This window comes from Truncatella angustata (genome assembly GCF_020726525.1).
Source record: "Truncatella angustata strain MPI-SDFR-AT-0073 chromosome Unknown BKA67scaffold_1, whole genome shotgun sequence".
NCBI classification, from domain to species: domain Eukaryota; kingdom Fungi; phylum Ascomycota; class Sordariomycetes; order Amphisphaeriales; family Sporocadaceae; genus Truncatella; species Truncatella angustata.
Window position 1 is genome coordinate 6,464,725 of NW_025763381.1, and position 24,544 is coordinate 6,489,268.

At 50.3% G+C, this 24,544-nt stretch overlaps 10 protein-coding genes across 10 annotated transcripts; 3 read left to right on the forward strand and 7 right to left on the reverse strand.

The window, feature by feature from the left end:
* Positions 1–2,526: 2,526 nt before the first annotated feature.
* On the reverse strand, positions 2,527–4,001 carry BKA67DRAFT_654008 (DNA polymerase subunit Cdc27; the record flags this gene model as incomplete). Its single annotated transcript, XM_046106486.1, has 5 exons — positions 2,527–2,687; positions 2,737–3,540; positions 3,591–3,787; positions 3,839–3,894; positions 3,948–4,001. The coding sequence occupies 5 exons, from the start codon at positions 3,999–4,001 to the stop codon at positions 2,527–2,529; spliced, it is 1,272 nt and encodes a 423-aa protein (XP_045964986.1).
* A 545-nt stretch (positions 4,002–4,546) lies between these two features.
* BKA67DRAFT_499582 (uncharacterized protein) lies at positions 4,547–5,584 on the forward strand (the record flags this gene model as incomplete). Its single annotated transcript, XM_046097072.1, has 1 exon — positions 4,547–5,584. A coding segment is annotated over one exon (1,038 nt), but the record flags the coding sequence as incomplete, so codon positions are not given.
* Positions 5,585–6,072: 488 nt separating this feature from the next.
* BKA67DRAFT_530941 (Snf7-domain-containing protein) lies at positions 6,073–7,524 on the reverse strand (the record flags this gene model as incomplete). Its single annotated transcript, XM_046099314.1, has 3 exons — positions 6,073–6,100; positions 6,184–7,407; positions 7,472–7,524. The coding sequence occupies 3 exons, from the start codon at positions 7,522–7,524 to the stop codon at positions 6,073–6,075; spliced, it is 1,305 nt and encodes a 434-aa protein (XP_045964988.1).
* A 972-nt stretch (positions 7,525–8,496) lies between these two features.
* On the forward strand, positions 8,497–9,786 carry BKA67DRAFT_530942 (uncharacterized protein; the record flags this gene model as incomplete). Its single annotated transcript, XM_046099315.1, has 1 exon — positions 8,497–9,786. The coding sequence occupies one exon, from the start codon at positions 8,497–8,499 to the stop codon at positions 9,784–9,786; it is 1,290 nt and encodes a 429-aa protein (XP_045964989.1).
* A 467-nt stretch (positions 9,787–10,253) lies between these two features.
* BKA67DRAFT_549404 (Nitroreductase) lies at positions 10,254–11,554 on the reverse strand. Its single transcript, XM_046101580.1, has one exon. The coding sequence runs from the start codon at positions 11,197–11,199 to the stop codon at positions 10,372–10,374; it is 828 nt and encodes a 275-aa protein (XP_045964990.1). The 5' UTR covers positions 11,200–11,554; the 3' UTR covers positions 10,254–10,371.
* A 207-nt stretch (positions 11,555–11,761) lies between these two features.
* On the reverse strand, positions 11,762–13,702 carry BKA67DRAFT_549405 (uncharacterized protein). The gene is made up of 4 exons (XM_046101581.1): positions 13,238–13,702; positions 13,035–13,167; positions 12,517–12,985; positions 11,762–12,460 (listed from the first exon to the last, which is right to left on the reverse strand). The coding sequence occupies exons 1-4, from the start codon at positions 13,373–13,375 to the stop codon at positions 11,977–11,979; spliced, it is 1,224 nt and encodes a 407-aa protein (XP_045964991.1). The 5' UTR covers positions 13,376–13,702; the 3' UTR covers positions 11,762–11,976.
* Positions 13,703–15,432: 1,730 nt separating this feature from the next.
* Positions 15,433–17,259, reverse strand: BKA67DRAFT_549408 (uncharacterized protein). Its single transcript, XM_046101582.1, has one exon. It carries the CDS (start codon positions 16,835–16,837, stop codon positions 15,770–15,772), a length of 1,068 nt encoding a protein of 355 aa, XP_045964992.1. The 5' UTR covers positions 16,838–17,259; the 3' UTR covers positions 15,433–15,769.
* A 167-nt stretch (positions 17,260–17,426) lies between these two features.
* BKA67DRAFT_617418 (P-loop containing nucleoside triphosphate hydrolase protein) lies at positions 17,427–19,855 on the forward strand (the record flags this gene model as incomplete). The annotated part of the gene is made up of 2 exons (XM_046105446.1): positions 17,427–17,694; positions 17,740–19,855. The coding sequence occupies exons 1-2, from the start codon at positions 17,513–17,515 to the stop codon at positions 19,853–19,855; spliced, it is 2,298 nt and encodes a 765-aa protein (XP_045964993.1). The 5' UTR covers positions 17,427–17,512.
* A 638-nt stretch (positions 19,856–20,493) lies between these two features.
* On the reverse strand, positions 20,494–23,016 carry BKA67DRAFT_68701 (peptidase S8/S53 domain-containing protein). The gene is made up of 4 exons (XM_046109039.1): positions 22,321–23,016; positions 21,714–22,269; positions 21,420–21,652; positions 20,494–21,356 (listed from the first exon to the last, which is right to left on the reverse strand). Exons 1-4 carry the CDS (start codon positions 22,794–22,796, stop codon positions 20,702–20,704), a joined length of 1,920 nt encoding a protein of 639 aa, XP_045964994.1. The 5' UTR covers positions 22,797–23,016; the 3' UTR covers positions 20,494–20,701.
* A 617-nt stretch (positions 23,017–23,633) lies between these two features.
* Positions 23,634–24,176, reverse strand: BKA67DRAFT_68721 (uncharacterized protein). Its single transcript, XM_046109044.1, has 2 exons — positions 23,951–24,176; positions 23,634–23,868 (listed from the first exon to the last, which is right to left on the reverse strand). Exons 1-2 carry the CDS (start codon positions 24,118–24,120, stop codon positions 23,682–23,684), a joined length of 357 nt encoding a protein of 118 aa, XP_045964995.1. The 5' UTR covers positions 24,121–24,176; the 3' UTR covers positions 23,634–23,681.
* Positions 24,177–24,544: the final 368 nt, after the last annotated feature.

Here is a 24,544-nt window from a genome sequence, read left to right on the forward strand (position 1 = left end):
GTAAATCGTGGCTCAGTTCCGTGCATGTGAAGACAAAAGAATCGATGTGATTCAAGCAGGATCTAAAGACAGCAGTGCCATTGGTAGAGCAGAGTGAGCCCATTTCAAGCCCTTCCACGTGAATACATGACTTTCCTCTGTTGTGTCAATTACACCAACTGTTGCTGCAGTGGTGGCGCGGTTCGCGACGCAAAGTCTCCCAACATGGTGGTTGCATCGGCGTGTTGGTCGAGTCACTTAACTCGCAGGTACGCTTGGTACGTGCCTGTACATGCATACACACACGCGACAGTAGGGCAAAAAGTGGACATTCATGACGACTTACATAAAAAGAGGGTATTAAGAGTCGTTGCAGGTTCATTTGACAGCGTCCTCAAGCCGTCAAACAAACGCGCGATCTGGTAGAGAAGATTAGTTGGTGATTGGGGGATAGAAAGAGTAGACTGAATGAGGAAGAGGGAAAAAAGACCAAATGCCTCGAAAAGATGGTGGTGGTATCTGCATGATATTCTTTTCTCGCACATTGGATGGCTTTCTTGCATTATCCATCAGCTCCGAATGCACCCTTCTGGCACCCCCTGTAAGACCCGCTACGGGTCACTGTCAACGCTGTGCTGGATGCACTAACGAATTGTGGAGTGCGGCCCCCGTAACCTTTCTGACTCAACCACAACAGCGATCATCGCAAATGGTCATCTACATGTAGAGCCGTGTTTCGCCTTAAGGTTGTCACTCTCAAGGAAATACACGCACTCGAATGGAATCAGCATTTCATGGAAGTGGCAACACGAGTACTATGCTCCAATTGTCGACGTGTTTCATATTATTACAGTCCCAAGACTGATGATCCTATAGGTATCTGTCAAATGTACCACCATGTCCGGACTTTTTCAGCGATGCGCGTGAAACAACGTTTAGTTGGTGCATATTGCGCTATATTCACGGGGAACACTCCCTAGAGCCACTATTTCTCTCACGCTAAAGCCACGTCGCCATTGCTTTCCTCAGGCCTCCTTTCGTCCACCCATGACGACCTCAGGACGAAACAGGTCCATGGGCTTCCACTTCCACTCTGCGTGGCACTGTGGCAGCCTAGGGCTGCATTGGTCTGTACCGGCTCTTTCGGCGCAGCTAATCAGTAACCTGTCTATTCGTTCCTTCACATGAAAAACGGGTCCCGGAAGCAAAATATGGGGAACCGAGATCCTATCAATGCTTGATTGGATCGACAGGATAAAGCCGGAATCTAATCAGCTACCCTGTCCGGCTTTTCAGGCACTCGGATTTTTCGAAAGACCGCCTCATCATGCAGGATTGAGCTCAAGAGGTGTAGCCGTGGCTGTGGCTGCGACCACTCGAAATATCGCCGAATGCAGAATATGATGCTCGTACAGTACCCTGAACGGAATGCATCCAATCTGATACCGGCATAGAACAATTGTAGCGTCCTCCAGGTTTGGACCAACTTGAGCCATAAGCAACAGAGATACTTTGCATGATCTGCCCAAAAGTCATGCAGGGGTTCAATAAAAAATTTTCTTCTAGAACGAAGCTCCCGTTCTCCCGCAAGCAACTGACACCTTTTTCCCGCACTGTCTTACCCACTAAGCAATGCTTGGGGGCCGCCTCCTATTTCAGGGCCTGGAACAACACAGTGGGCATTTCGTCGCAGGCACATACCGCCCAGAGATCAATGATGAAGTCGTCGACTTCGGTAGTGTATGTATGAAGTCAACGACGCTATTCTCACCTTGTCGCGTGCCTTCTGATTTGCCCCCTGAGGCAAGGATACTTCTGCTCGACTTTCTAGCGCCCGACCGTTAAAGCACTTTCCTGTTCCTACCGGTGGCTGTGAAGGTTCTACAAGGCTTACGCATAAATAAAATTCGACCATTGCCTATTCCTCCAAGGTTAGTTGCTTTCTGTCCACGAGACCGCGCGAACCTTTGGCGAACGAAAATGGACCGCGTGCCACACGGCACTGGGTTCCTCCGCTTACGCGCACGCTCTAATAAGACCACCGAGTGCGCATCAGATTGTCGGCCACTCGGCCCCGATCCTTACAAATACCGAACACACTCGGGCTTTGGAGTTAACAGATCCGGGTCCGACTGTCTGTATTTGGTTGCTGCAGTAGTCGATATGCCTGCTTAATCAGACCGTCATGGACTTGAATTATACCCCAATTATATGAGGCAATCCACGGGGTACACCCCTGATCACGACAATCCGTTGCAGGGGACGAGAACCTGTAATGACAGATCGCATTTGAAGCTGGTGTTAACAATACAGTATGCCCTTGGCCTGTTGGACAATTGATGATCGCAACCTGGCAAGCCTGGGTTGATCGCGACAACAGGGTAGCAGTGCATGTTCTTACATATGTCGAACACCTTATTTATGACCAATAATGTTGTCTCCATTCTGTCTGCGACTACCATAATAGCCATTATAAGTTGAACTTTCTCGATGATGCAGTGAATCAACTCAGAGCTAACAACAGCTGTGCGTGAATTGGCATTTGCATTATTTCTTGGCAAAGAACGACATGATATTGCCTTGTCCTTTCGCAGACGCCTTTTTCTTCGCAGCAGGAGCTGGCTTCTCGGCTTTCTCCATCTTTAGCTTTGAAGGCGGAGGAGCTTCATCTTCCGAGAATGATTCCCAACCCTGTTCTTGAATAGTGACTGTATCTCCGGTTAGCAATTACCATGGTGAAATTCCGAGAAAACCTACCCAGGTACCCGTCGTCATCCATGACTTGTTTCTTTGTCGTGACTCTCCTCCGCCCACGTTTTCGGCCGTCGCCAGTACTAGAGAGCACCTCCGCTGAGACCTCTTCAGCCTTAGGCTCTGGTTCGGCCAGAGTGTCCTCTTCTATTGGTTCTTCTGCCGGGGTTTCAGGTTTAGACTCAACCTCCTCATCACTTTCCTCCATCATTCGGCGTAGCTCATTTTGTCTACTCCTCCGCGCCTTGCCAGCTTCAGGATCAGGCTGGACGTCAGGCATTTCTGAATCGTCTTCGCCATCGTCCGATAACGCCGGACTCGGCGTGTCGGCGACAGATGGTGTAGTGGACGTCGTTTTGGATGCAGGCTTCTTAGGCTTTGCCGCTGCTTTTGCAAACATTTGGCTAATACCCCCAGAAGAGCCCTGTCTCTTCAGACTTGGAGCGGCACTGCTCTTCTTTGCGGTACTGTTTGCAGGGGCTTTCGCCTCCTTGGATGGTGCCGCTTCAGCTGCCTTCGGCTCTGCCTTGACTGTTGGCTTGGCTTCTTGCTTGGTTTGTGGCTTCGGCTCGAGTTTCACGGCTGGTGCTGAAGATGCTTCCCTGGGCACACCGTTTTTGCGTTCTCTCTTGTGCACGCCCGGATTCGTGATCATTCCATAGACTTTGCCGGTCTGAACCAAATCTTCCTCTTTGGCCATCTGGATTACCGTCGAACCTGGCTCGGCCAGCAGCTGCAGGTCCTTCAGAGGGTGCGGCGCCAAGCTATAGACGTGAATTGAAGTAACCTCGTCGTATCGCTGTAGAGCCTCTGTCTACGGTCAGCTTGCGACATACTTTAATCGTCCGAATATGACCCACCTTGCAGCTGCTCTTCCACTACCAACGTGAGAGTGGTCGTAGGGACCTCGTCTGATAATGGTTCTGATTGAGAGTCTGTCATCTCTACGTCGTTGTCAGGCTCCTCTGGCTTTTTGCTTGTTCCATAAACCAAATATGTTGCATGAAGTGTGCCTGGACGTTTGTCATTCTGCCACTTGTGAAATTCGTATAGCATTCTGAAAGAGTCAGCATTTTCAAGTCAAAGGCAAACACAGAGGAGAGCTCACTCCTTGGCAGTATTGACATGGACCTTCAATGCGCGGCTCAGCAGCCGATATGTGACCTTGGGGATATGTTAGTGCGAGAAATCTACAACTGGGATTGTATTCAGCATACCAATTTATCCTCAGTCAATATCGCCTGGGCGAGGTAGTTCCTATAACCGTCCATGTCGACGGTTCGTCCAAAGGACTTCAGCGACAAGATATGTTGATGGGGAATTTGTGCTCTTCAGAACTTTGATCGAAGATCATATCGTTTTCATCATGGCTGAACAGTGGACGCGACGCGGTAGGTGTCGCGGTTTCACGTGGAGGGATGTCTAATTACAACATCAGTGTCCGAATTCTGCGTGGTGGAGCTTCCTGGCATTGCTACAGCTCTTCCATATGGACTCGAGATTCAAGATTCGGAAGACCGAAACACAATGATTCAAGAGTGGGGGCATCCATTTATGGGTTTAATTGGCAGTCGCGTCTCGTTGGGAGCAAAGCGTGCCTGCCAATGATCTCACGAATCCCGGGCGCAAGACCGGATTTCTTCGTGAAATTGCGATTGCGATTGCGATAACATCTGGAAACTCGACACGAGGGTGTTGCAGGTTGATGACGTCTTGATCGCAGTACCGACAGCAATTTGCCTGATCTACTACAATCCCATTCATGGCCCGCATCGTCCAACCTCCATCACAATCCGACAACGTCTGCACCATGAACGGTCACGACTCTATCGAAGTGAGCGACTCGACCGATTGGCTCCCGACACCGCTCCCCGGCCTCGCCTCCGTCGAATCTGCCCTGCGATGCCAAGTCTGTAAGGATTTCTATAAGACGCCTATGCTCACGTCGTGCAATCACACATTTTGTTCGTTATGCATTCGCCGTGCGCTGTCCGCTGACGGCAAATGTCCGCTCTGCCGAGCCAACGAGCAAGAGATCAGGCTGCGAAGTAATTGGTCTATGGAGGAGGTTGTGTGTGCATTCGTACAGACGAGGCCAACCCTCCTTGAGTTGGCGCAGAATCCACCCACCGTTGTGGTGCAGAGTGCTGAGTTGCCTAAGCGGAGCCTGAGCCATGACTTTGCAGAGGACCCCAGGGAACCGAAGCGCTTGAGGAGCTCTGCGAGGCTGAGTGCGTCGAAAGGAGCCCACGCCACGGCAGAAATGGCGAGACAAGAAGCATATATACATGTGCCGGAACAGGAAGAGGTGGACCTTGACGACGGCCTAGTCGCATGTCCTATCTGTCTAGCCAGAATGAAGGAGGTACAAGTCGACCGGCATCTCGACAAATCATGTCCAGGCTCGCCGCAACCAGAGTTCTTACGGAGACCAACTTCGAAAGATCACTCTGCTCTTACAAACGGCTACAATTCTGTTGTAAAGCAATCAACACCAACAAAGCGGCCCGATCGCTTACCAGCGATCAACTATTCCAGCTTTAAAGAGGCGCCGCTCCGAAAGAAGCTCTCCGAACTCGGTATCTCGACTGCTGGAGACCGAAAGATGCTAGAAAGAAGGCATAGGGAGTGGATGACGATCTGGAACGCCAATTGTGATGCGCTACAACCAAAGAAGAAGACCGATCTTCTCCACGATCTAAATGCGTGGGAAAATACCCAAGGGAGCCGGGCACCGACTGCTTCACGGTCTGTTAATTTAGGTGTACAGATCAAGGATAAGGATTTTGACCAACAGGCCTGGTCAACAAAACACGACTCATCATTCAAGGACCTAATCGCTAATGCGAGAAAGAATGCTGCTAAAGCCAAGCAGAACATAGAAGCCACACCGATACCCCAAGAGTCATCTGAGACTCCACAAACACAGCAAGCTCAAATAGCGTTGCACAACATCCCAAATGAAGCAACCGGACGATCTTCAGGCGGCCCTGTGAACCTAGATGGGGCAGAGTCATCGAAAGTCATGGCGACATCAGCACATGAATCACAGATAGACATAAGGAGTGCGAAAGCCAGTCCATTAAAAACAAGTCCGACATTGGACAGTATAGCTAGTCAAATGAACTAGGCGGTGGATAAACGTACATGTTTTCAAGCTTTCAGTGCTTGATGTTCGTCGCCAATATCAGATTTGCTAATGTTACATGTGAAAAGGCTCAAAACTGACAGCTCTCAAATATCTAACACCAACCAAATATACTCCAAACCCAAATGCAATGCGTTGTTGTGCTCAATCAAACCATACAAGTTCATTCAGCAGCTAGCTGCACAGGTTCTCCCTCAATAGACATGCTCTCCAAGTCTCCAGCTGCAGCGGTAACAGGCGCATTCGGGTCTTTGGCTTTCCCCTTTGCTTCGTCTGTGTTTGCGACAGGGCCCAGCCTCTCCAACTCGGCGAGTCGTTTCCGGGTCTCCTCCGCCTGCTTTGATTCTTCTGCTTCCTTCTTCTTCCTCTCGATCTCTTCCTCCTTCTCCCGTTCCTCAGCAAGCATAGCCTCAAACTCCTCGTCGACTTCTGCGTCGTCCACTGTAGCCGTTGGACCAGATTCGGCAATGATGTTGCCCACTTCGTCTACCTCGCCCATTTGCTCGCGTAGCGCATCGAATACCGCGTCAACCTTGTCCGCACCACCGACTTGGGTATTCAGACTCTTCAGGGCTGTGGTACTACTCTGCATGACCTTGACGAGCTGAACGTTGTCTGACGCCTCCTCAATCTTGGCTGCTACCTCTTCCAGCTGATGAAGCGTAGAGTATCTGTTGGATAGATTCGTCTCGGCAAGTTTTTTGGACTTGAGAGCCGCACGAGCCGACACCATATTCTTCTTCATCACCGCTTCCTTGGCAGCGGTGCTGAGCTCCTCGATGCGCCTGCTCAACACCTCGGTTTGTTTCGTCAAGTCCTCCATAAGCTCCTTCAGATTCGCAATCGCGCTATCCTCTGCCGTTATCGTGGCGCCTTCTGTTTCTGACGTCCGTATCTTGACGATGTTCCCATCCGTAGCTAAAATCTCCTTATCTCTGGTGAGGAACTTGAGCAACACCTCAAAGTCTGCCTCTGATAATGTCTGGCCGTCCAGGAGTCCATTCTCAAACGTTTTCTTGAAATGTGCTTTCGAAAATGTCCTTTCGAATCTGCTCACCCGATCGCTCGTCACTTTGCCGAAGCTCTTTGCGCCGGTCTCGAGATTTGACAGAACCACGAACTGGCCTTTGGGCATCTTTCCGTCCGCGCCGGGAGCGCCAACGAGTCCGGCTTGACGCAGTCCCCATTTGGCGACCTTCCAGCCCAACGAACCCCAGCTCTTGTAGTAGATGCTTTCTCTGCTAGCCAGGAACTGCTTCCTTGGTATCATCTCGCCATTTCCAACAGCCTCGGCCAACACGGCGCCAAGAGCAAGGGGCTGGCCCAGTTGTTTGCTCTCCAGTGATCGAAGCAACGAGTCGTCGAGCTCGAGGACGAAATGGGATTTGTGGGGTGATCGCGTTGGTGCATGGCCGGACAACAGAGCTGCCGACAGTCCACGTTTCCATGCTGCGACATTGGCAGCATAGCCATCCGGGTTCAGGGTTCGTTGGGGCGTGAAGTCTGAATAAAGGGCTGGGAGCCGGGCTCTTGGAGCAATACGTCAGCTTGGGTCCATGAAAGGGGAAGACGAAGTCAGCGGGCAGCCCGTACTTTCGGAAGTCCCCCTCGTTCTGAGCGAGGTATTCGAATAGTTCGCTGCTCATGCTGGGCTAAAATATGATGAGTGCAAATGCTGCTTCGTTTGCCGTGCCCCTATGGTTATTCGGCCGTTCTCGAGGCTTGAATCGTTTCTGAATCGAATAACGACAATACACTGATGAATGGGTCTGCAGCCAATGTCAACACATGATATATCTCATATCGTTCTGATACGGTTGCGCTGGGACGGAAAAAACAGAGGCGTCTTCAAATTCATGTTCGCGAGGTGTGCAATCGCTTATCAGTGCGACGTCACACAGGGGACTGCTCTAACCTTAGCGGCTTTCGGCGGGGTCGTCTTCTTGTGACAGTACCCAAGGCAAGTTTCTTTGCAGGGGACGGATTATGTAGGTACCTAACCTACCTGCCTACTGTACATTCCAGTAACCTAGGCCAGGTTACTTGCTCTAAGAGCCGAGTGCTAATTACAGTGCGGCAGCAGGCCTCTCTTGCCAGGGATCATCTTATGCAATTGACGTTGTAACAAGCTTATTATGTCGAGTGGGCAGTAATTATGAGCCAGTCTAAGTGGCATGACTACTTTGGAGCTTCAAATTATCGGTACCTAAGGCCTGTCTGTCTGTATATATTGTAGCAACACCGAAACTCCTCCATTAGCAATACATTGTCCACCCCTAGACAAGTACCATTTCCCCATACCCACCAATCCAACCTACCGGCCGTTCGATGAGGCCTCTGACTAGTAGGCGTCAATCCTACTTACCTGGAGAAAAACCACTGACCACCTCAGGCAACCGCAGACTTACCATGGGCAGTTTTTGTTTATTTAACACAGCGTAAATCTGCCTCGTGTCACGAATCCGACGCGTTTGCTATCGATCTTTACGTGGACGCGATCACCTCCAGGTAGGGAGGCCCACCATTTAGTATACCCAGCACCACTCACGAAGTCACTCCCTCCAAACACTCCATATTCATGAGGAACAAGCCTGAGAATTTGCGAACATCATCCAGCCATGTCGTTACTTCGAGATCTTGTCAAGCCTTTAGTCATCGAGGCCAAGGAAGACCATTCGCACACTGTCGTCTTTCTTCACAGATTCCCGGCAGGTACCACGGATGATGAGCTCCGTACCAAGGTTCTGTCCGAGAAGAAGCCGGGCTTCACTGTCACGCTGCAACGACGGTATCCTACACTGAGATGGGTCTTTCCTTACCCAAAGCTGCACTCAGGGGAGCATCAGCACCGCACAAGCCATTGGGAAAGCCTCTCCGCTACTGATGTCGCCACGCTTGAGTTAGAGGACAACGGTCTACCCTATATCACACAGATCATCCTTCGAGAGGCTCGGCTAGTTGGCGGCCTGGATAAGGTCATCGTCGGGGGTCAAGGGGAAACTGCCATCGCTGCTCATGCTGCTATCAACAGATTCCCAGAAATCCCTTCTAGAGTCAGAAACGAGCCGACAGATGTGGTTAGCTTCCTCCAGCAAACTTTTCCCGGCTCTTGGACAGAAGCCTCGCAATTCAAACTCGCAGGATTTGTTGCCATGCATGCGGCCGACGACGAGGCAACTCAGGATCAGCGAACGTACTTGCTCATGTCTAGATTCGCGAATAAGAAGACAATCAAAGATAACATCACACTCAACACCCCCCACAAATTCATTCACGGTGGAATAAAAAGGCGTGACGATCAGAACGACGGTCCTCGCATTGTCGAGTTTAGCGACTTTCTGTCTAGCATTGGTGTGCCTATCCAGACGAAATTGGTAGCCAGCCCCATCGTTCAGATTGAACCACAAAGGGTCGTTCCTCGCTTTACCAAGGCAGTTGAATCAACAGCAAAAGAGGAAGACGATGCAAAACTTCGACATGAGCTTGCTGAGAAGGAGAAGTATCGTCAACTGCTTGAGAAGAAGAAGCGGCAGGAAGCAGACGCCCGAAAACGCACATTACAGCGTATCGAAGAGGATAAGATTGAACGCAAAATACGTCAAGAGAGGGAACGGCGAAGAATTTTCGGCCCCGACATTTCTCAGACTCTACCAGATGAGTGCAATCCACAACGAGTAGATTCCAAACTCGAAGATGAGCTCGCAGAGAGAGAAAAGTATCGTCAATTGCTCAAGAAGCAGAAGCAACAGGAAGCTGAAGCCAGGCAACGTGCATTGATGCGTATAGAAGATGACAAGATAGAACGCAAGATTCGCCAAGAACGGGAACGACAAAAACTTTTCGGCCACGACGTTGCTCGGGGGGTCGACGAAGAGGACGCTCATCATGACAGTGATCACGACGCCTAAACCGGTGACCCAACAGGCAACTAACAAGGCAGCTAAAGCACCAACTCGTGTGGTTGAAACTGGCAAGACACTGGGTGGTGGTAGCACCGTGACTCAACGGGGAACCCCAAATGACATGGTGCGGCATGGTTCAGGACACGAAGCCTCAAGAGTCATGATGCCAACGAAATATCGGTAGTTCTAGATACCCGTACATATTAGAAATGCCCTGCCGAAGGCTTTACACAGTTTCTGGATAGTCGCTACATATGGTACCTGAAGTATATTGTAATTAGATATAGGATCAATAGGTTATCTCATCAGCTTGTGAATAACACTATAAGACAAATATGTTGCGTTGTGTGATCCCAATATATCTCATTACGGCCCACATGAATAATCTTCTACCCGCTGTGAAACATAGATGTGGCTTTCTGGTGGTCGGTGTTGCCTCACGCAGGCAGTTGTATGCACGTTTGTGTGATTAGCCATAGTTGTGGTAGTTACATAGTGTTCTCGTTCTACTACTATATGTTTTATAAACCAAATTTCCATTTTAACCATCTTCAACCAACATTTAACGATTCGGTCACCATATACCAAACCTCATTTGAGCTCAAACCCACGTTCTTTCAAAACTTCATTCCACACATGCCGTCCGGTGAGCGACTCAACCGTAGCCACCCTTTTCGCACATCTATCGGTCCAAGCCGGTATCCCCTCACGTGTCTGTCCAGCATTGAAGGTCGCAAGCACGTCGTCATACTCGGCGAAGCGCTCGACCTGCTTCTCTGTATCATCACTCCACGTCTCTCTATGCAAGACCTCATCACGGCCAAGTCTCGGCTTGACCGAAGCAGGACTCGCCGGGTCAGGGAATCCCACCGCCAGCCCGAAAAGCGCAATCACGCGGTCCGGCAGCCGGAGCAGCGCCGCCATCTCGCGGGGCTTGTTCCGCGCCGCGCCCACGTAGCAGATGCCCAGCCCGAGCGACTCGGCGGCCAGCGCGACGTTCTGCGAGGCGAGCGCGGCGTCGATCGACGCCATGAGGAACATCTCGGTGTACTCCAGGCCCGCCCCGGGCGCGCCGCGCCGCTGCGAGACGCGGCTGAGCCGGCTCAGGTCCGCGCAGAAGACGAGCAACAGGGGCGCCGCGCGGATGAAGTCCTGGTCCCCGCTCAGGGTCGCGGCCTGCGCTTTGCGCTCCGCGTCCGAGATGGCTATCACGCTCCAGGTCTGCAGGTTCGAGGACGTGGCTGCGCTCTGCCCGGCTGCCACGAGAACCTCGAGCGTTCCTGGCTCCAGGGGCTTGGGCAGGAAGCTTCGCACGGAGCGGTGCTGAAGCAGCGTTTCCAGGGTCGGGTTAGCGGCTCCGGAGGTAGATGCTGAGGGCTGGCCGTACCGGGCTTGGAGTAAGTCGGAGATGTCAGACATGGTATGTGATCACACTGCGGAGCAATTAATTGTTGGCCACCTAAATCATGGAACACAAGAAAGAACAAAAGGATTTATAATCTTAGCGAAAGAAGTAGGTTACTCCGCATGTAGTTCCGGCTGTCTTATCGCATTCCGATCGCGTCATTCGGGTGCGAATTGAGAACATGGTGCAGCTGTTTGCCACTTGACGACTATACTTCACTATAAACCTTCTATACTCCATATTAGACTTCGCGCCCCAACGAAAAGCTTAAGATGTTGTATTAGGGATCATTAAACCAGGGAACAACGCCAACTGTCTAGCAGGTCTCAGTTTTTATGTTCAAGCACTCTTTGAGTTGTTTAAATTAAGCGTAGAGTAAAAGAATTGAGCATCGTGGCGGTGCGAGCTGAGCAAGTTATGCAGCGTTCTCAAACCCAAAGCCTTGGCAAAATAATTAGTCATGAACAGCCCGGCCGAGCGATTTTTGCTCCATATTGAGGTCATCTTTCATAGTAAATTTCTGTCGATAAAAGGATCCTGATATCTCAATCAATTAAAATGTCTGAAGCAACAAACCACCCTTCAACCCAACCTTTCCTGTTTAAATTCTTCAGATTTGATATATATATATATAGTACATTGGCCTTTTGTATAGCGAGTAAGCCGTAATAAATCAACAAACGCTAAGGGGTATCTGTAATGACTGCGACGTCGTTCTGGTGCATCCTTAATCTGCAAATGCTAGTCCACACCGATTTTATTCGAAAACCTGTTATTTTGCGTCCACAAAATCAAAGCTGTACCCAGCCTCTCTTCTTATCCTTGGTGGTACTATCGCTCCTGACTCTTGTATGCGTACCTGGTCGCTTCGACTGCGAAGACTGCGGCTGGAGCGGCGCCGACCCCTCGTCGTCATAAAAGTAGTGCATATTTGTTGTAGTTGTTGTTGTGACCTCCTGCTTCTTAAGATCCTTCAGCTCCGTTGAGCTGCCTGGGCGTGGCAAACTCTTAGAACTATGTTGAACCTTCGATTCCTCGTCCATGTCGCGGTACTCGTGCTCGACGCTGACTTCTTGCGTGACAAAAATAGCACCGAGGTAGGGCGACAAGACGGGCCAAAATATGGGGACGGAAGCGCAGATGCTGGCGCAGTCGCATTCGAGCGTAGCGAGGAGTAGAGATATCGGGCCATACCATGTCGGATCATGGGTCGGGTAGCGACCGGCTTGATGTTCCACGAGTGTCTGGAGACGCCAGATGGAAAGGAAACTGACGCTATGCCAGGTATTAGCAAGCTTCTCATCCATAATAGATTGAAAACAACCACATACATTGCCCCCATGAGCAGCAGAGCGAGGAGACCCATACGCATCTTGAACGTCATGTCGCTCTTGAAGTAAAGATGAAAAGGTATGGCCAGGATAACGATGTCGAGAAGCATGTTCATTGCGGTATGACTGTAGAACGTTGCTACAAGGTCCGCTGTCGACCAAGCACCATACCCCCAGCATTTGGCGTCCGCAGGAGAATACCAGAAATCCGAAACGGGCCAGCATGGGAAGAACGCCAGAATCGTGAATACAAGACCCCACACAGAAACGACTCCGGCTGTAAGCTGCGAAGCTCTATAGGGCCATGTGTCTTTATCGAAAACTCGTAAATACTGGAAAAGGAGTGACAACTTGATGAATGTTGCCGCAAGATTCAAACATGCATTGAACATATAAAATGACACCAAGTATCTTCCAGCTTGTCCAACTGTTAATAAGAGCATGTGTTGCCCAAAACCGTAAGGTATCGCTTTATGATATCAGAAATGCGTGCTTCCTAGGGATTTGGGACAGCTTACAGATCAGGAGGGCTACCGAGCCCAGCGAGCCTGTGATCAAGTAGAGAACCACGAAGAGATCATCCCACCAGGGCACTCTCACGATTCTGAAACGAACGTATAATCTGAACAAGACAAAAGACCATGACAAAATCTGTCAAAAACGATAAATAAGCAAGAGTACCAAGGAAGTCTCAACTGGAAGCTGTGTGTTGAAGTCGTACCATGAATGTGATCGTCAACCCCATTATCGTGGACTTCTTGTTCGACCACGGCACCGGTTCGTCAAGGTTGTCGTAGTCCGGTGGCCCTAAAATATCCCACAACAGCTCGTTCTCATCGTATCCAGACGTGGCAGACATGACGAGAATGAGTTTGGCGACGTCAAGCCGCAGTGACCAGTTGCTTGGAAGGAAATGATGGACGCAGTCATCGGGCCAGAGTCACTCACTCACGATGTGTGGGGAGGTTCGTTGTATTTTATCTGCTCAATGCTCCCACCTCGCGAGTGCTTTGGGCGTCGAGGACGTACTTCCCATTGCGGAAAAGTAGCCCGGCTGAGCCTGGATAATGGCGTGGTTCCAAGATCTGTGTCTACCACGAGGAGAACCGTGCAGATCTGTCTGATGGACCTACAGGGCTGCGTCTGGTCTGCAGATTGCGTACGTACTTATTGAAGCATTTTCAACAGACACAAGCGAGCTTGAAACATACCCACGCACGGAACACCCACATCTCAGTGGTTTTAGCCTTTTCGCGATAGCCGGCACCTGGTGGGAACCCTGGCTTGTGCAGGATTGGAAGATGCCAAGTCTTTGACGGGTCTGTGCTGCACAAAGGACCCAATAGAGAACGAGTCTTGTATATATCCCTGTCCGTGGTAAACACAGAGAGTGGATTCATAGTGGGGGAGAACATGGCCCCAACGTGAGATTGGCCAATGGTACTATATGATCCTTGAGCACGAACCCCTAGCTTGTGCAACAGAGCAAGACCGGTTTTGTCAGGTGCTATGTACATTACATAGTGTACGTTCTGCAATCACGGAGATATATCCAGCTCTAACCATAATCAGTTTCGGCATTTGCTCTCGAGCCCTCCTGCCCTCCTCTCCGAGGAAAGAGCTGAACAGTTAGCAAGTACAACTAGGACGCGTTAGCAGCTATTCTATCGGGACGTGGATCTGCTTCCTCGAAGCACAATGAAATGGGGAGAGACTAACCTCGGTACGTTGCCCAGATGGTAGTCCTTGACTACGCCCTTCCTGCCACTTTGGCTGGAAACTTCCCAATACGCAAGTAACGGATTTTTACTGTACAGGAACAAGGATATACAGTAGGCACAGACGCACAGCTCGTAACCTATTCCGTGCTAAAGATCGGCGCTGCCATCCGATGGATGCCAATCGCGGCTCAGAGAAACATGAAACGCCTAACGGGAACCACGATTGCTACCGGGGATTGCTGCTATCAATGGTACCCCAATTACAGGCTAAAGTTATGTAAGGCCAATCAAAGCACGCGACGCCTTGGATAACTGCCCTCCGTGGCCCATGTTCATAAACATCACAACCATGGAGCGCAGAATACTTGATTACTCTACCACAGTAAGCAGTGGATGTATCTCTCCATAATTAGATACGGTCAAGTAGCAGCACGTAACTTATCAGGATATGATTTGGTGAATCCGTACAATCTTAATGTCAATTGTCCCGTCAATTGGGGACATGATTGCACTCAAGTGTGCAATTTCTACTGGAGTATTGCACATGTGGTGGGGCGGGTCCGCAAGTCCGCTAATACACCATAAAAAACAATTGCTTGTTAGATTGGTAATTCTGCCTCCAGCCTTTTTGATTGGAGGTCAGCATGCATATACACATGTATAGCGTTAAAACACTGAATCAATTCTGATTGCCTGCTTAACTCCTTCATGAGACCTTTCCAGGCCGATATTAAATCGTAAAATTGAGAATCAAGACCGCTGTGTTCAATCGAGGCGTCCCAAGACACGGGAAATTATTAGTTGTGCAGGTTCCATAACCCACAAGGTGCTCTTCGCAGCATGTAGCGATTTCCCCATAAGAAAAATACCCTCTAGACCTGCAGCCTCCACCCTGCTAGATAATCGTGGTTGGGTTTGAATACTCGAGATCTGTGCGCCTATGTGTTTCTGCGAAGCGGAGGGTGAATGTCATGGGAACCAAGAATGCCAAATTTTAAACCGGCCCGACGCCCATTCTACCCGCGATTGCGCATCTCGTCTCCAGTCAAATTTATTCTGTGACTTCACCTACCTCACGTAGATCAGGCCCAGATTTGATGTGCAAACTATTTTGTCATGGAAAATGGACAACGGTGACCGTATGGTTTGGAGAAATTGTCTCTTAGGTCAGTCAATCTTATATTTATCAAACAGGCTCTGGCATAGGTGACGTGGGCGATGTCTGCATACATCCTTGTGGGATTGCAACTGTGGTCATCAAGGATTGTTGTCGTTTGGTCCAGCTGACAATGTGTGAAATATCGTTGCCAACTCAGAATAATAAAGACCGAGTCATGTGAACTGTTGCGACCATATCCTGAATGGTTGACATGCCTCAGAATTCATACTGAAGTACAACAACCTGTATTACCCACCCTTCCCCACATATTTTTCAAAGCTCCAAATAGACATTACAGTATGTAGTAAACCTTTCCATAACACTAACCATGCTCTCAATGATGTATAATTGCACAAAATGTTTCCCATTTGTTTCAATAAGGTGGTGGGCTCTCACTGTCTCCTCCATCGATGGTGGCGGACCTCACAATGGCGAATATCTCAGATCTGCATGATTGCAACTCATCCTTGACTGTCCTCAAAACGCTTGACCTGGCCTTGGCATTCTCAAAGGCTTCATCATATCGTGATCTAGCCTTGACCAGTTCCTTTTGAATCTCATCCACACAAGCCTGGGTCCCAGACCTCCACCCCCTCATCATATCATGGAGGGCCATCGTACTCCAGGGATTATCGTACACATCACTCGTCAGGAGCTTGAAACGGATATCGACTGGCGGCAAGGTGTTGATTGTAGGCAATATTGCCTGTGCTTCCGCCATCAACTGGCGCATGCTCTTAAGCTCCAAGTCGGCAGTTTCAAGCCTCTTCCTCTCAACGGTGCTCGAGGAAAGTTGGCCGCCTTTGAGAGCTTCGATAATCTCGCCCAGCGCATGGTCCGCTTTCTGTCTCGCTGTCGTCAATTTGTCGAGGAGTCTGCAAGCAGTCTGTGTCTTCATTTCAGCGCAGTGATAAGTATGCAACGCTGCTTCAGCCTGCCTTTCAAACTCATCCTCTTCGGGAAATTCTGGATTCGGGCCGTGGAAAATACTGTCGTAGAGCACGTCGAGTTCGGATTGAGCTTGGTTGTGGCGCTCTACAGCTGCCTTTAACATGCCCCGAGTCGCGAGTGCCTCATGCCTTCGGGCCGAGATCCTGTCTTCCTCTTCTTTGGCCTGTTGCTCTTGCTGCAACACATCAAAGTACTCCTGTTGGCCGCTCTGTGCACGAAAAGCAAATTCGCGACTCTGTCCGCTCAGTCGATAGGCGAGCTTCTTGACGACGCTGTCGCGGTAGGAGGTGTGTCTCTTCAGGTCTGACTCGCGCTTCTCGTCCAATTGACGAACCCGCTGCTTTGCAGCCAACAGGTCTGCATCAATCTCGGCGATGCGAGTTTCGTGTATATCCAGGTCTCTTATTGCAAAGCGAGTTTCCGCGAGTCTTGAGAGCAGCTCGTGGTTGTGGGGGCTTGCATCGTAGATTCTGCTTGCAATCGACGACATGCTGGTGGTAAGGCGGTTTTGGGCATGGCGCCCACCCCTTTTATCAGTTGCACGCGAGCAGAACTCGCGGGTGAATATATAGTAAGTGGGCGAATGTGCTGTCACACGGCACTTCGCACGACGCCGATTGACTCATCGCATAAGCCGCCGGGCTGAAGGTGTCATGTGTGCCAAGCCTTGCGAGGCTCGAACTCTAGAAAGCCCACAACAGGAGCTGGCCGCCGACCCCCTCGAATTGAGGGCGACAAAGGAGACTTGCTCAATAGTCTTCAAGTCTAGTTTGGCAGCAGTGCTTTTATGTATGTATGTATGTGTGTATGTATATATGTGTGTGTGTATATATGTGTATGTGTGTGTGTGTGTGTGTGTATATATATACATATGTATTGGTTCAGTTGGTAGTTAACTAACCTAGTCAGCTGTAATTCCATCCCGTAGATCGCCACCAAGAGACTAACCTAAGGTTAGTCTATGCTATAACTCGGTACTCATACTAAGTTAGACTAGACTAACCTTGGACTAACGTAGGCGAGGAACGGAAAGTTGGAAAGAATGCTGCCCCACTTCCTAGGCTAGCTCTTTACCGCCAAAAAGTCCCAAATTCTGCCGGAGAAAATCAACTCTCCTGTCCAGACCGACATCAACAACCCAAGGTATATACGACAAATCGGCACAATGGCGGATAGTGGCATGATCCTGAATTTTGACATCGGTGCTGCCGGCCCGGTAAAACAGAAGGTCAAGTTCTCCGGCGGTCGCTGGAGGGACCGAGTGCACGCCCAGCGCAGCGAAAAGAAGGGCCATCGCGAGAAATCATGGGACGGCGCAAATGGAACCCCTCTGGACAAGACTCGCGAGTTTGGCCGAGGCGGCGACGACAACAACGATGACCGTAGCAGCAGCAACAATAACGATCATGGCAGGCCTGCAAAGCGGCTGAGAACATCCGGCGAGGACTCAAATGGTCACCGATCGAGGCCAGCCACGGACTCCAAATCCCTCTCGTACATGACGGGAAAGCTGCCTCCGGGAAGCATCACCTCGAGACTCTTTACGTCGAATCCCGCACAGAAAACCGTCTTTGAGGATCCCGTCGAGGAAGCCGAGCCCGCGAAACCGTCCAATGCCCCATTGTCAGAAGAAGCAGAGAACTTCCTCAAGCTGGGTCTGTCGAGGCGCATTGCCCAGCATCTGTCAAGCAAATTAGAGATGAAGGCACCGACATCCATACAAAAGAATACGATCCCCCCATTAGTAAAAGATGATAGCGACGCATTTTTGCAGGCCGAAACCGGTTCCGGAAAAACCCTCGCATATCTCCTGCCCATCGTGCAGCGCATAATGGCGCTCAGCCACAATGAAGACGGGACGCCTACTGGCACCAAAATACATAGAAACTCAGGCCTGTTCGCCATCGTCTTGGCGCCGACGAGAGAATTGTGCAAGCAGATTGCGGCTGTTTTGGAGAAGCTTCTGCGTTGCGCGCCCTGGCTCGTGAGCACGACAGTAATCGGTGGTGAGAGTAAGAAATCCGAAAAAGCCCGATTACGGAAAGGCGTCAACATCCTAATTGCGACACCGGGTCGTCTGACCGATCATCTGGATCATACCAAAGTCTTAGACGTCGGGACTGTGCGATGGCTGGTGCTAGACGAGGGCGATCGCCTCATGGAGATGGGGTTTGAAGATGAGCTGAAGACAGTTGTCGGAAAAATCAGGGAAGAAGGGTTGAAGAAGCAGAACGAGGAGGGTGTCAAGCTGGATGCGCTACCGCAAAGGCGTGTGACCGTCCTGTGTTCGGCTACCATGAAGATGGATGTCCAAAAATTGGGCGAGATTTCTCTTCACGATGCCGTCCATATTACTGCCACCAAGTCGGATCACGATGGTGATGACGAGGTCAACGACTCCGTTTTCTCTGCTCCGGCTCAACTGAAGCAAACATATGTCATCGCGGCCGCCAAACCGAGACTTGTTACGCTGTTGGCCCTTCTCAAGTCAACATTTGCACGAAAAGGTTCTGTGATGAAAGCGATTATCTTCATTGCTTGTGCTGATTCCGTCGACTTTCACTTCGACCTCCTGCGCGCACTCCCAGTGGCTTCATCGAACGAGGACAAGTCGCGCACAGTAAACACTGTTGCAGAGGCCGCCTACATCACTTCGCCGGCAAACCCCGCGATCACGTTATTTAAGCTTCATGGATCGCTACAACAACCAGTTCGGACAGCCACCCTCGATGCTTTCAAAGCCGAGGAGAACCCTTCTGTTTTGATCACTACCGATATTTCATCTCGAGGTCTTGATGTTCCGGCTGTTGATCTAGTCATTGAGTACGACCCTGCCTTTAGCAGCGCCGATCACGTTCACCGCATGGGTAGAACCGCGCGTGCAGGGCGCACTGGAAAGGCTGTGCTCTTCTTGCAGCCAGGATGCGAGGAGGGATACATCGCTCACCTGAATGCTGCCAACATGACTGGGCAGTCGTCGGACAAAATCATCGAAAAGGGTTTCATGACCCCAATTACCCTACCCAAGGCCAAGCCGACTGATGATAACCCACCGATTCTTGAAAGCGAGAAATCGCCATTCAAGCGCGCCGAGGCTTTGCAGCTGCATATCGAACAAAGGCTGCTCGAATCGGAAAAAAGCGGTAGCAAGCTTCTTGACTCGGCACGTCAGGCTTTCCGGTCGTACATCAGGGCATATGCAACCCACATAAAAGAGGAGCGGGTATTCTTCGATATCGCACAGCTGCATCTCGGTCACACAGCAAAGAGTTTTGGTCTGCGTGAGGCACCTGGCGGTATTGGCGGCGGCCCAACGAGACGTGTCATCAGGGGTGGCCAACAGAAGTCTGGGAAGCGGAAGGCTGCTGGCGACGACAAAGCTGCTGCGCCAAGCAGCAGAGGAGTCGACAGGGAAGAACTTGGTGAGGCTGATGAGGATGCTGCCAGGCGTATGCGCATGAAGATGAAGGTGGCGATGAACGCAGCTAGCGAGTTCAACATTGGCTAAGCATTTTACTATGAACTGGGAAAAGTTTGTCATTGAGGCGTGGCGTTTGTGTGGGCATCTCGAGAGTGGCAATTATAGCATATGGGTTACTCCAATCCAACAGCATTCACAAAAATTAGCAGCAACTGTCGTGTTTCTCAAGCGACGAGTGTTGTTCAAAAAGAAAGTGGTAAATGCATTGATATATTTTGTTAGCAACCATCCACGGCAACTGATCTTCCATCCAATGGAGAGTTACCATTGTTTCCACCTCTCAGTTTCCACCTCCTGTCTAAGCGGTGTCTTCGGAAGATGGTTATCAACACCATCCTGGATGAAGGATAATACGACCTCGTACCCCTGATAACCACACTTACCAGGCTACGAATTCGTCCAGCAACCAATTTCAGAATGAATATCATTCTGGTTCCGTAGTGTAAGTTTGACTGCATAACTATAACCCATCACATCAGTATTCTAGCCGCCCCGCAGGTTTTCTTCTTCTTTTTTTCTTTTATCAGAACCGCCCCTGTATTGTCTGTCGAATCAAACCAAGGATCACCAGGGTCACCACTGGCGATTCATTGCAAAGAAGCTGGCTATAATTACGAGAATCATGTTTGATCAAGCGCCACTTCTGGAAACCCGGTTGATTCGGTACATATTGGAAGGTATATAAGACGGGTGCTGCTTGGAAGGAGGCGGCCTCTGAATCTTACCGAGACGCACCCACTATCACTACGTACATTTTCGGAGCGTCGGAGGACATCAACTGGAGACATATTCTGAACACCTTGCGAAGGAACAGTAGTAGTAAAAGGCACGTAATTCAGCATCGAGTGCCATAGAATGGGTCTCAAGATCCTTCTACGGAAGATTCATGAAGACCTCCAGCAGCTTGGGGTATTGCACTGAACCCAAACCAGTCGTGGGGTCCCAGCCCTGGACTGCCTGGAAACCTTTCAGGCCACACATCGAGTTGTTGCCCACTGTGATGTCGTTGAAGATGCCTGGGTTTGCGTACAGAACCGGGTTGATGAAGCCAACCACACTCTTACCAGCCGCGAGTCTTTCCTCGTTGATCCTGTTGATCATAGCGCCGATCAAAGGAGTAGAGGCTGAGGTTCCGGCCGCAGTGCCGAGTTCACCAGCTACAGCGACGGCGATATTATAGCCCACAGCCGAGATATCAGGGATGCCACGACCGGAGCGGTTGAAAAAGCCGTCGAGGCCAGGGTCATGGTCTGCGAAGTACGTGGCGAGGACAGATTGTTGGTATGCCGGCGGTGAAAAGTACCTGGAGAAACCCCCGGAGGAGGCCCAGGACGCGTCCATGGCAACAGCTTCGCTACCGTCGGATCGCAGCATCGTTGCACCGACGGACGTCACGTATGGACAGGTGCCCGGGTTGGAAGCCCAGAAGCTGCCCAAGTTGCTAGCTTGACACGATGCCGTCGCGAGCGGACCGCTGTCCCCCGAAGACGAAACGACCGTGACGCCTTGGAGGCCGAGTTTCATCCATCTGTTCATTGTTAACACCGCGTCATGCCGTATCCGATGCGGGTGCAGTCGTGTAATCACTTACTCGTCGCATTGACGCATTTGGTAGCTTGCAGTCCATCTGCTCTCCGCCGCCCCCCAAGACATAGAGATGACGTTGGTTGGTTTGTAGACGCCACACATGCGTGGGCCTTTATACGTGCCTGGGTCGAAGGGTTCCGGGCGACCAGGGGCTATCACTGTATGGTTATCGGGGTACTGCGCATCATACTTTGGGTTATCACCCGTTTCGTCATATGCCGAGTAGTCACAGTATGACTGTGGCGGGTACTGTTAATTTCGCTTCAACTTTCCCAATGACCGTAGGTAAATGACTTACACCGTCGATCGCGTCAAGAAAAGTGTTGAAAAGCCCCGTATATTGGACTTGATATAGATGATAGTATTCGTCATCGACCTGGTATACCGTCAAGGACTGCGGGTAAACAATTGGATACGCAACATCAATGTCCAGGTCCGCCTCACCCGGTATACTAATGCTGCTGTCGCTTTCATTGTAGTGCCAGGCGGCGAGGTCGATGCTTAAATTTAGGGGCCGCGTACCCTGAGGGATGTTTGGCGCGTATGACTCGAAGAACAAGTCAAGATCTTCGTCCTGGTACCAGCATTCTCGTTCATACAGCCCCATTGAGTTGTTCGGGTTGGCTTTGTCAGCTGGCGGGATCTCGTAGAGATCAGCAATACACTGAGGCGTTACGAGTTGTGAGCAGTCCGTTGAGTTCTGACGCTTGTATGACTTTACTATAGATTGTGACTTCGTTGTACTCCCTCCATTGGTGCGACGCTTAGAACTCAAATACATCGTGCTTTCAGCCATCACTACACCGGGGTAGACGAAATCGATATGTTCCGAAAGGTCTGATGGAATATGATACCTGAGACGATTGAGTAAGTGCAATAAGTATAATTATCTTGTAATTTCTTACTCATCGCATCCAGCCACCACCTGGCCTTCTTCATTTTCGTACAGCCAGAAGTTGGTTTCCAGAAGTCGCTCCGCCTCATCAACAGTCGCATTGAAAACCAGCCATCCTCCGCTTGCAGTATGGGCGATTCGCTTGGCCTCTATCCCGGTGGCAGTCACCCAATCCTTGGTCATTTGAATGGTTTCGTTCGAAGGTGAAAACATCTTTACAATGTCCTCTGAACTCCAATGCTTGCCGTAGTTCGTAGAATTTGGATCTGCGACGTCCATGAGCAGGTCATATCCGTGGTGTAGATTTTGTTGCGTAAGACCGATGCGCATCTCGAATGAATGAGCCAGCGGTACTCGGTCCCGCTTTATCCATTCAGTCTCATGGTGTGCATCTCGTTTCTCATGAACAACAGTTCTTTGCGTGATCGCGGTAGTGGCTGTAGCTACGAGAGCCAATACGCCAGCGACCGTGCGGAGGAAGGCCATTGTGTCGGTATAGCTTTGGACAAATCAACTACAAAATAAGTTTTGTGGCCATGATGGCATTCTTAAAATTTCTTGTTGGCCATCCCACCTGCAGTTGGAGCGCGCATGAGCTGTATGGTGATTTCTCGTATTTGCATCCTTGACATCCGGTTTGATCCAAAAATCCGGCTTGTCAACCCAGCAAAACAGGGACCGGGACATGGGATCCACCTGCCATAAAGGCAATACGAAACCTTTCCACCCAGTCATAACAAGCGGGTAGGAGGATCAATATCTGCGAGAGAAGGTGGAAAGATTATCAAAACCGGACATCGATAGTAGTTTGCGTAACGGTAAATGATGTACCAGCAATATTATGGGCATGAATCGAGGGTCATGCGATATCAGATTGCCGTGTTGCCTTGAACCCAAAGAGAGAAAGCACCTACAGCGTGAGTTCTGATGACTCTGTGGTTGAGAACCCATGAATTGGAAGGTATGTTTCAGACACCCAAACCGTCGATCTTAGTGACGACCGATTTCGGCCACGACCTTCACATCCCCAACCATGAGCGTATCACACCACATCTAACTGTCTTCAAGATAACCGCCAAGCACTACGCAGTATCTCTCAGTCTGTCAGAAACCTCTCAACTTTTCAATGCTGTGGAGCGGAATAGCAAGCTTGAAGCCGTACAGGAGCAGTCGAGGATAGTTAACGCAATGCCGGGAGCTTCACGTAGGCTACCGGGCAATTCTGCGCAAAGACCAACGTAGGTGAGCTCGAATTGGTGAAGCGCTGAGCACTTCGTGTTAGCGATGTGATCATACCACAGTTGACGAATGCATTTGGAGAACGTGCGAAATCTCTCTTAAGCTGCCTACGTCATGCGGCATTCTCAAGCCTCAGGGGAACAGAGACTGATCGCCGGAGGTCTTCATGATCTCTTCCCATGACCTAATAAAAACCTCGTCCCCTCCTCCATACACTAGCAGTGTATTCACATTGTATGCCCAAGGATGCAGTAAGCCACATTCTCTTCTCTCAACGTCTTCCGTTCGGCTGACCACGATAAACACTCGGCAATATCTGCTGCACCGATCAGTTGGCCGCCCCTATCTTGACGCTGCACATGATGTTGAAATACCAGTTATGGTCTGAATGGTCTGCTCACTTGAACATGGAGTTGATGGCCTCAGAGAGCTCAGCGGTGCTTGATTTATCCATGCAACATGTGTCAATCCACACGTACTCGAGTCCATCTCGGAGTGCTTGCCGGTAACAGCCATCGATTTTCACACAGCCAACCTTTCGTTTACTATAGCCAGCGCCTTTACATATCATCGTAGGTCACCTTCTCGCCACCTTCTCAGTCAACTCATGTATGACACAAGGTTGCGTACGACAAATAGCACGTCGGCCAGACTTTCGGAAGACGTTTGGCTATCGCGTGTAGGAGACGCATTGTGTGTATTGCAGCTCGTCGGTGCCCGGAAATAATGCAAAATCAATAACTGAATGATGAAGAGCGAAAGTATTGTGAATTTAATCGACCAAATTCCAAAGCCCTGTCCACCATGGCCTCGAACGAGCTGTGCGGGCCTCGAGAACAACATGCAGGGTATCATCCCTCAGCGGCCAATAAAAGTGTTGGGCGCAGTCAAGTTGGTCCAGCTTGCCAATCCAGACCGGAAAGGAGGCGTTCAGCTGGGCACACAGGTGCTGTGGTGGTACATCGAGCTACGGAGTCTGCCATCAAAAAGCAGTG

What these genes read in the sequence shown, in the direction of transcription:
- BKA67DRAFT_549404 (XM_046101580.1), bottom strand. Translation starts at nt 11,199, where the DNA reads ATGTCTGACATCTCCGACTTACTCCAAGCCCGGTACGGCCAGCCCTCA.
- BKA67DRAFT_549405 (XM_046101581.1), bottom strand. Translation starts at nt 13,375, where the DNA reads ATGTCTGCCACGTCTGGATACGATGAGAACGAGCTGTTGTGGGATATT. An exon ending in GGTTGACGATCACATTCATG is followed by an intron (nt 13,168 to 13,237) that starts GTACGACTTCAA and finishes CGTTTTTGACAG; the next exon opens with ATTTTGTCATGGTCTTTTGT. An exon ending in CTGCTGCTCATGGGGGCAAT is followed by an intron (nt 12,461 to 12,516) that starts GTATGTGGTTGT and finishes TACCTGGCATAG; the next exon opens with CGTCAGTTTCCTTTCCATCT.
- BKA67DRAFT_549408 (XM_046101582.1), bottom strand. Translation starts at nt 16,837, where the DNA reads ATGTCGTCGATTGCAAGCAGAATCTACGATGCAAGCCCCCACAACCAC.
- BKA67DRAFT_68701 (XM_046109039.1), bottom strand. Translation starts at nt 22,796, where the DNA reads ATGGCCTTCCTCCGCACGGTCGCTGGCGTATTGGCTCTCGTAGCTACA. An exon ending in GTGGTGGCTGGATGCGATGA is followed by an intron (nt 22,270 to 22,320) that starts GTAAGAAATTAC and finishes CAATCGTCTCAG; the next exon opens with GTATCATATTCCATCAGACC. An exon ending in TTCTTGACGCGATCGACGGT is followed by an intron (nt 21,653 to 21,713) that starts GTAAGTCATTTA and finishes TACCCGCCACAG; the next exon opens with TCATACTGTGACTACTCGGC.
- BKA67DRAFT_68721 (XM_046109044.1), bottom strand. Translation starts at nt 24,120, where the DNA reads ATGATATGTAAAGGCGCTGGCTATAGTAAACGAAAGGTTGGCTGTGTG. An exon ending in GCCATCAACTCCATGTTCAA is followed by an intron (nt 23,869 to 23,950) that starts GTGAGCAGACCA and finishes TGATCGGTGCAG; the next exon opens with CAGATATTGCCGAGTGTTTA.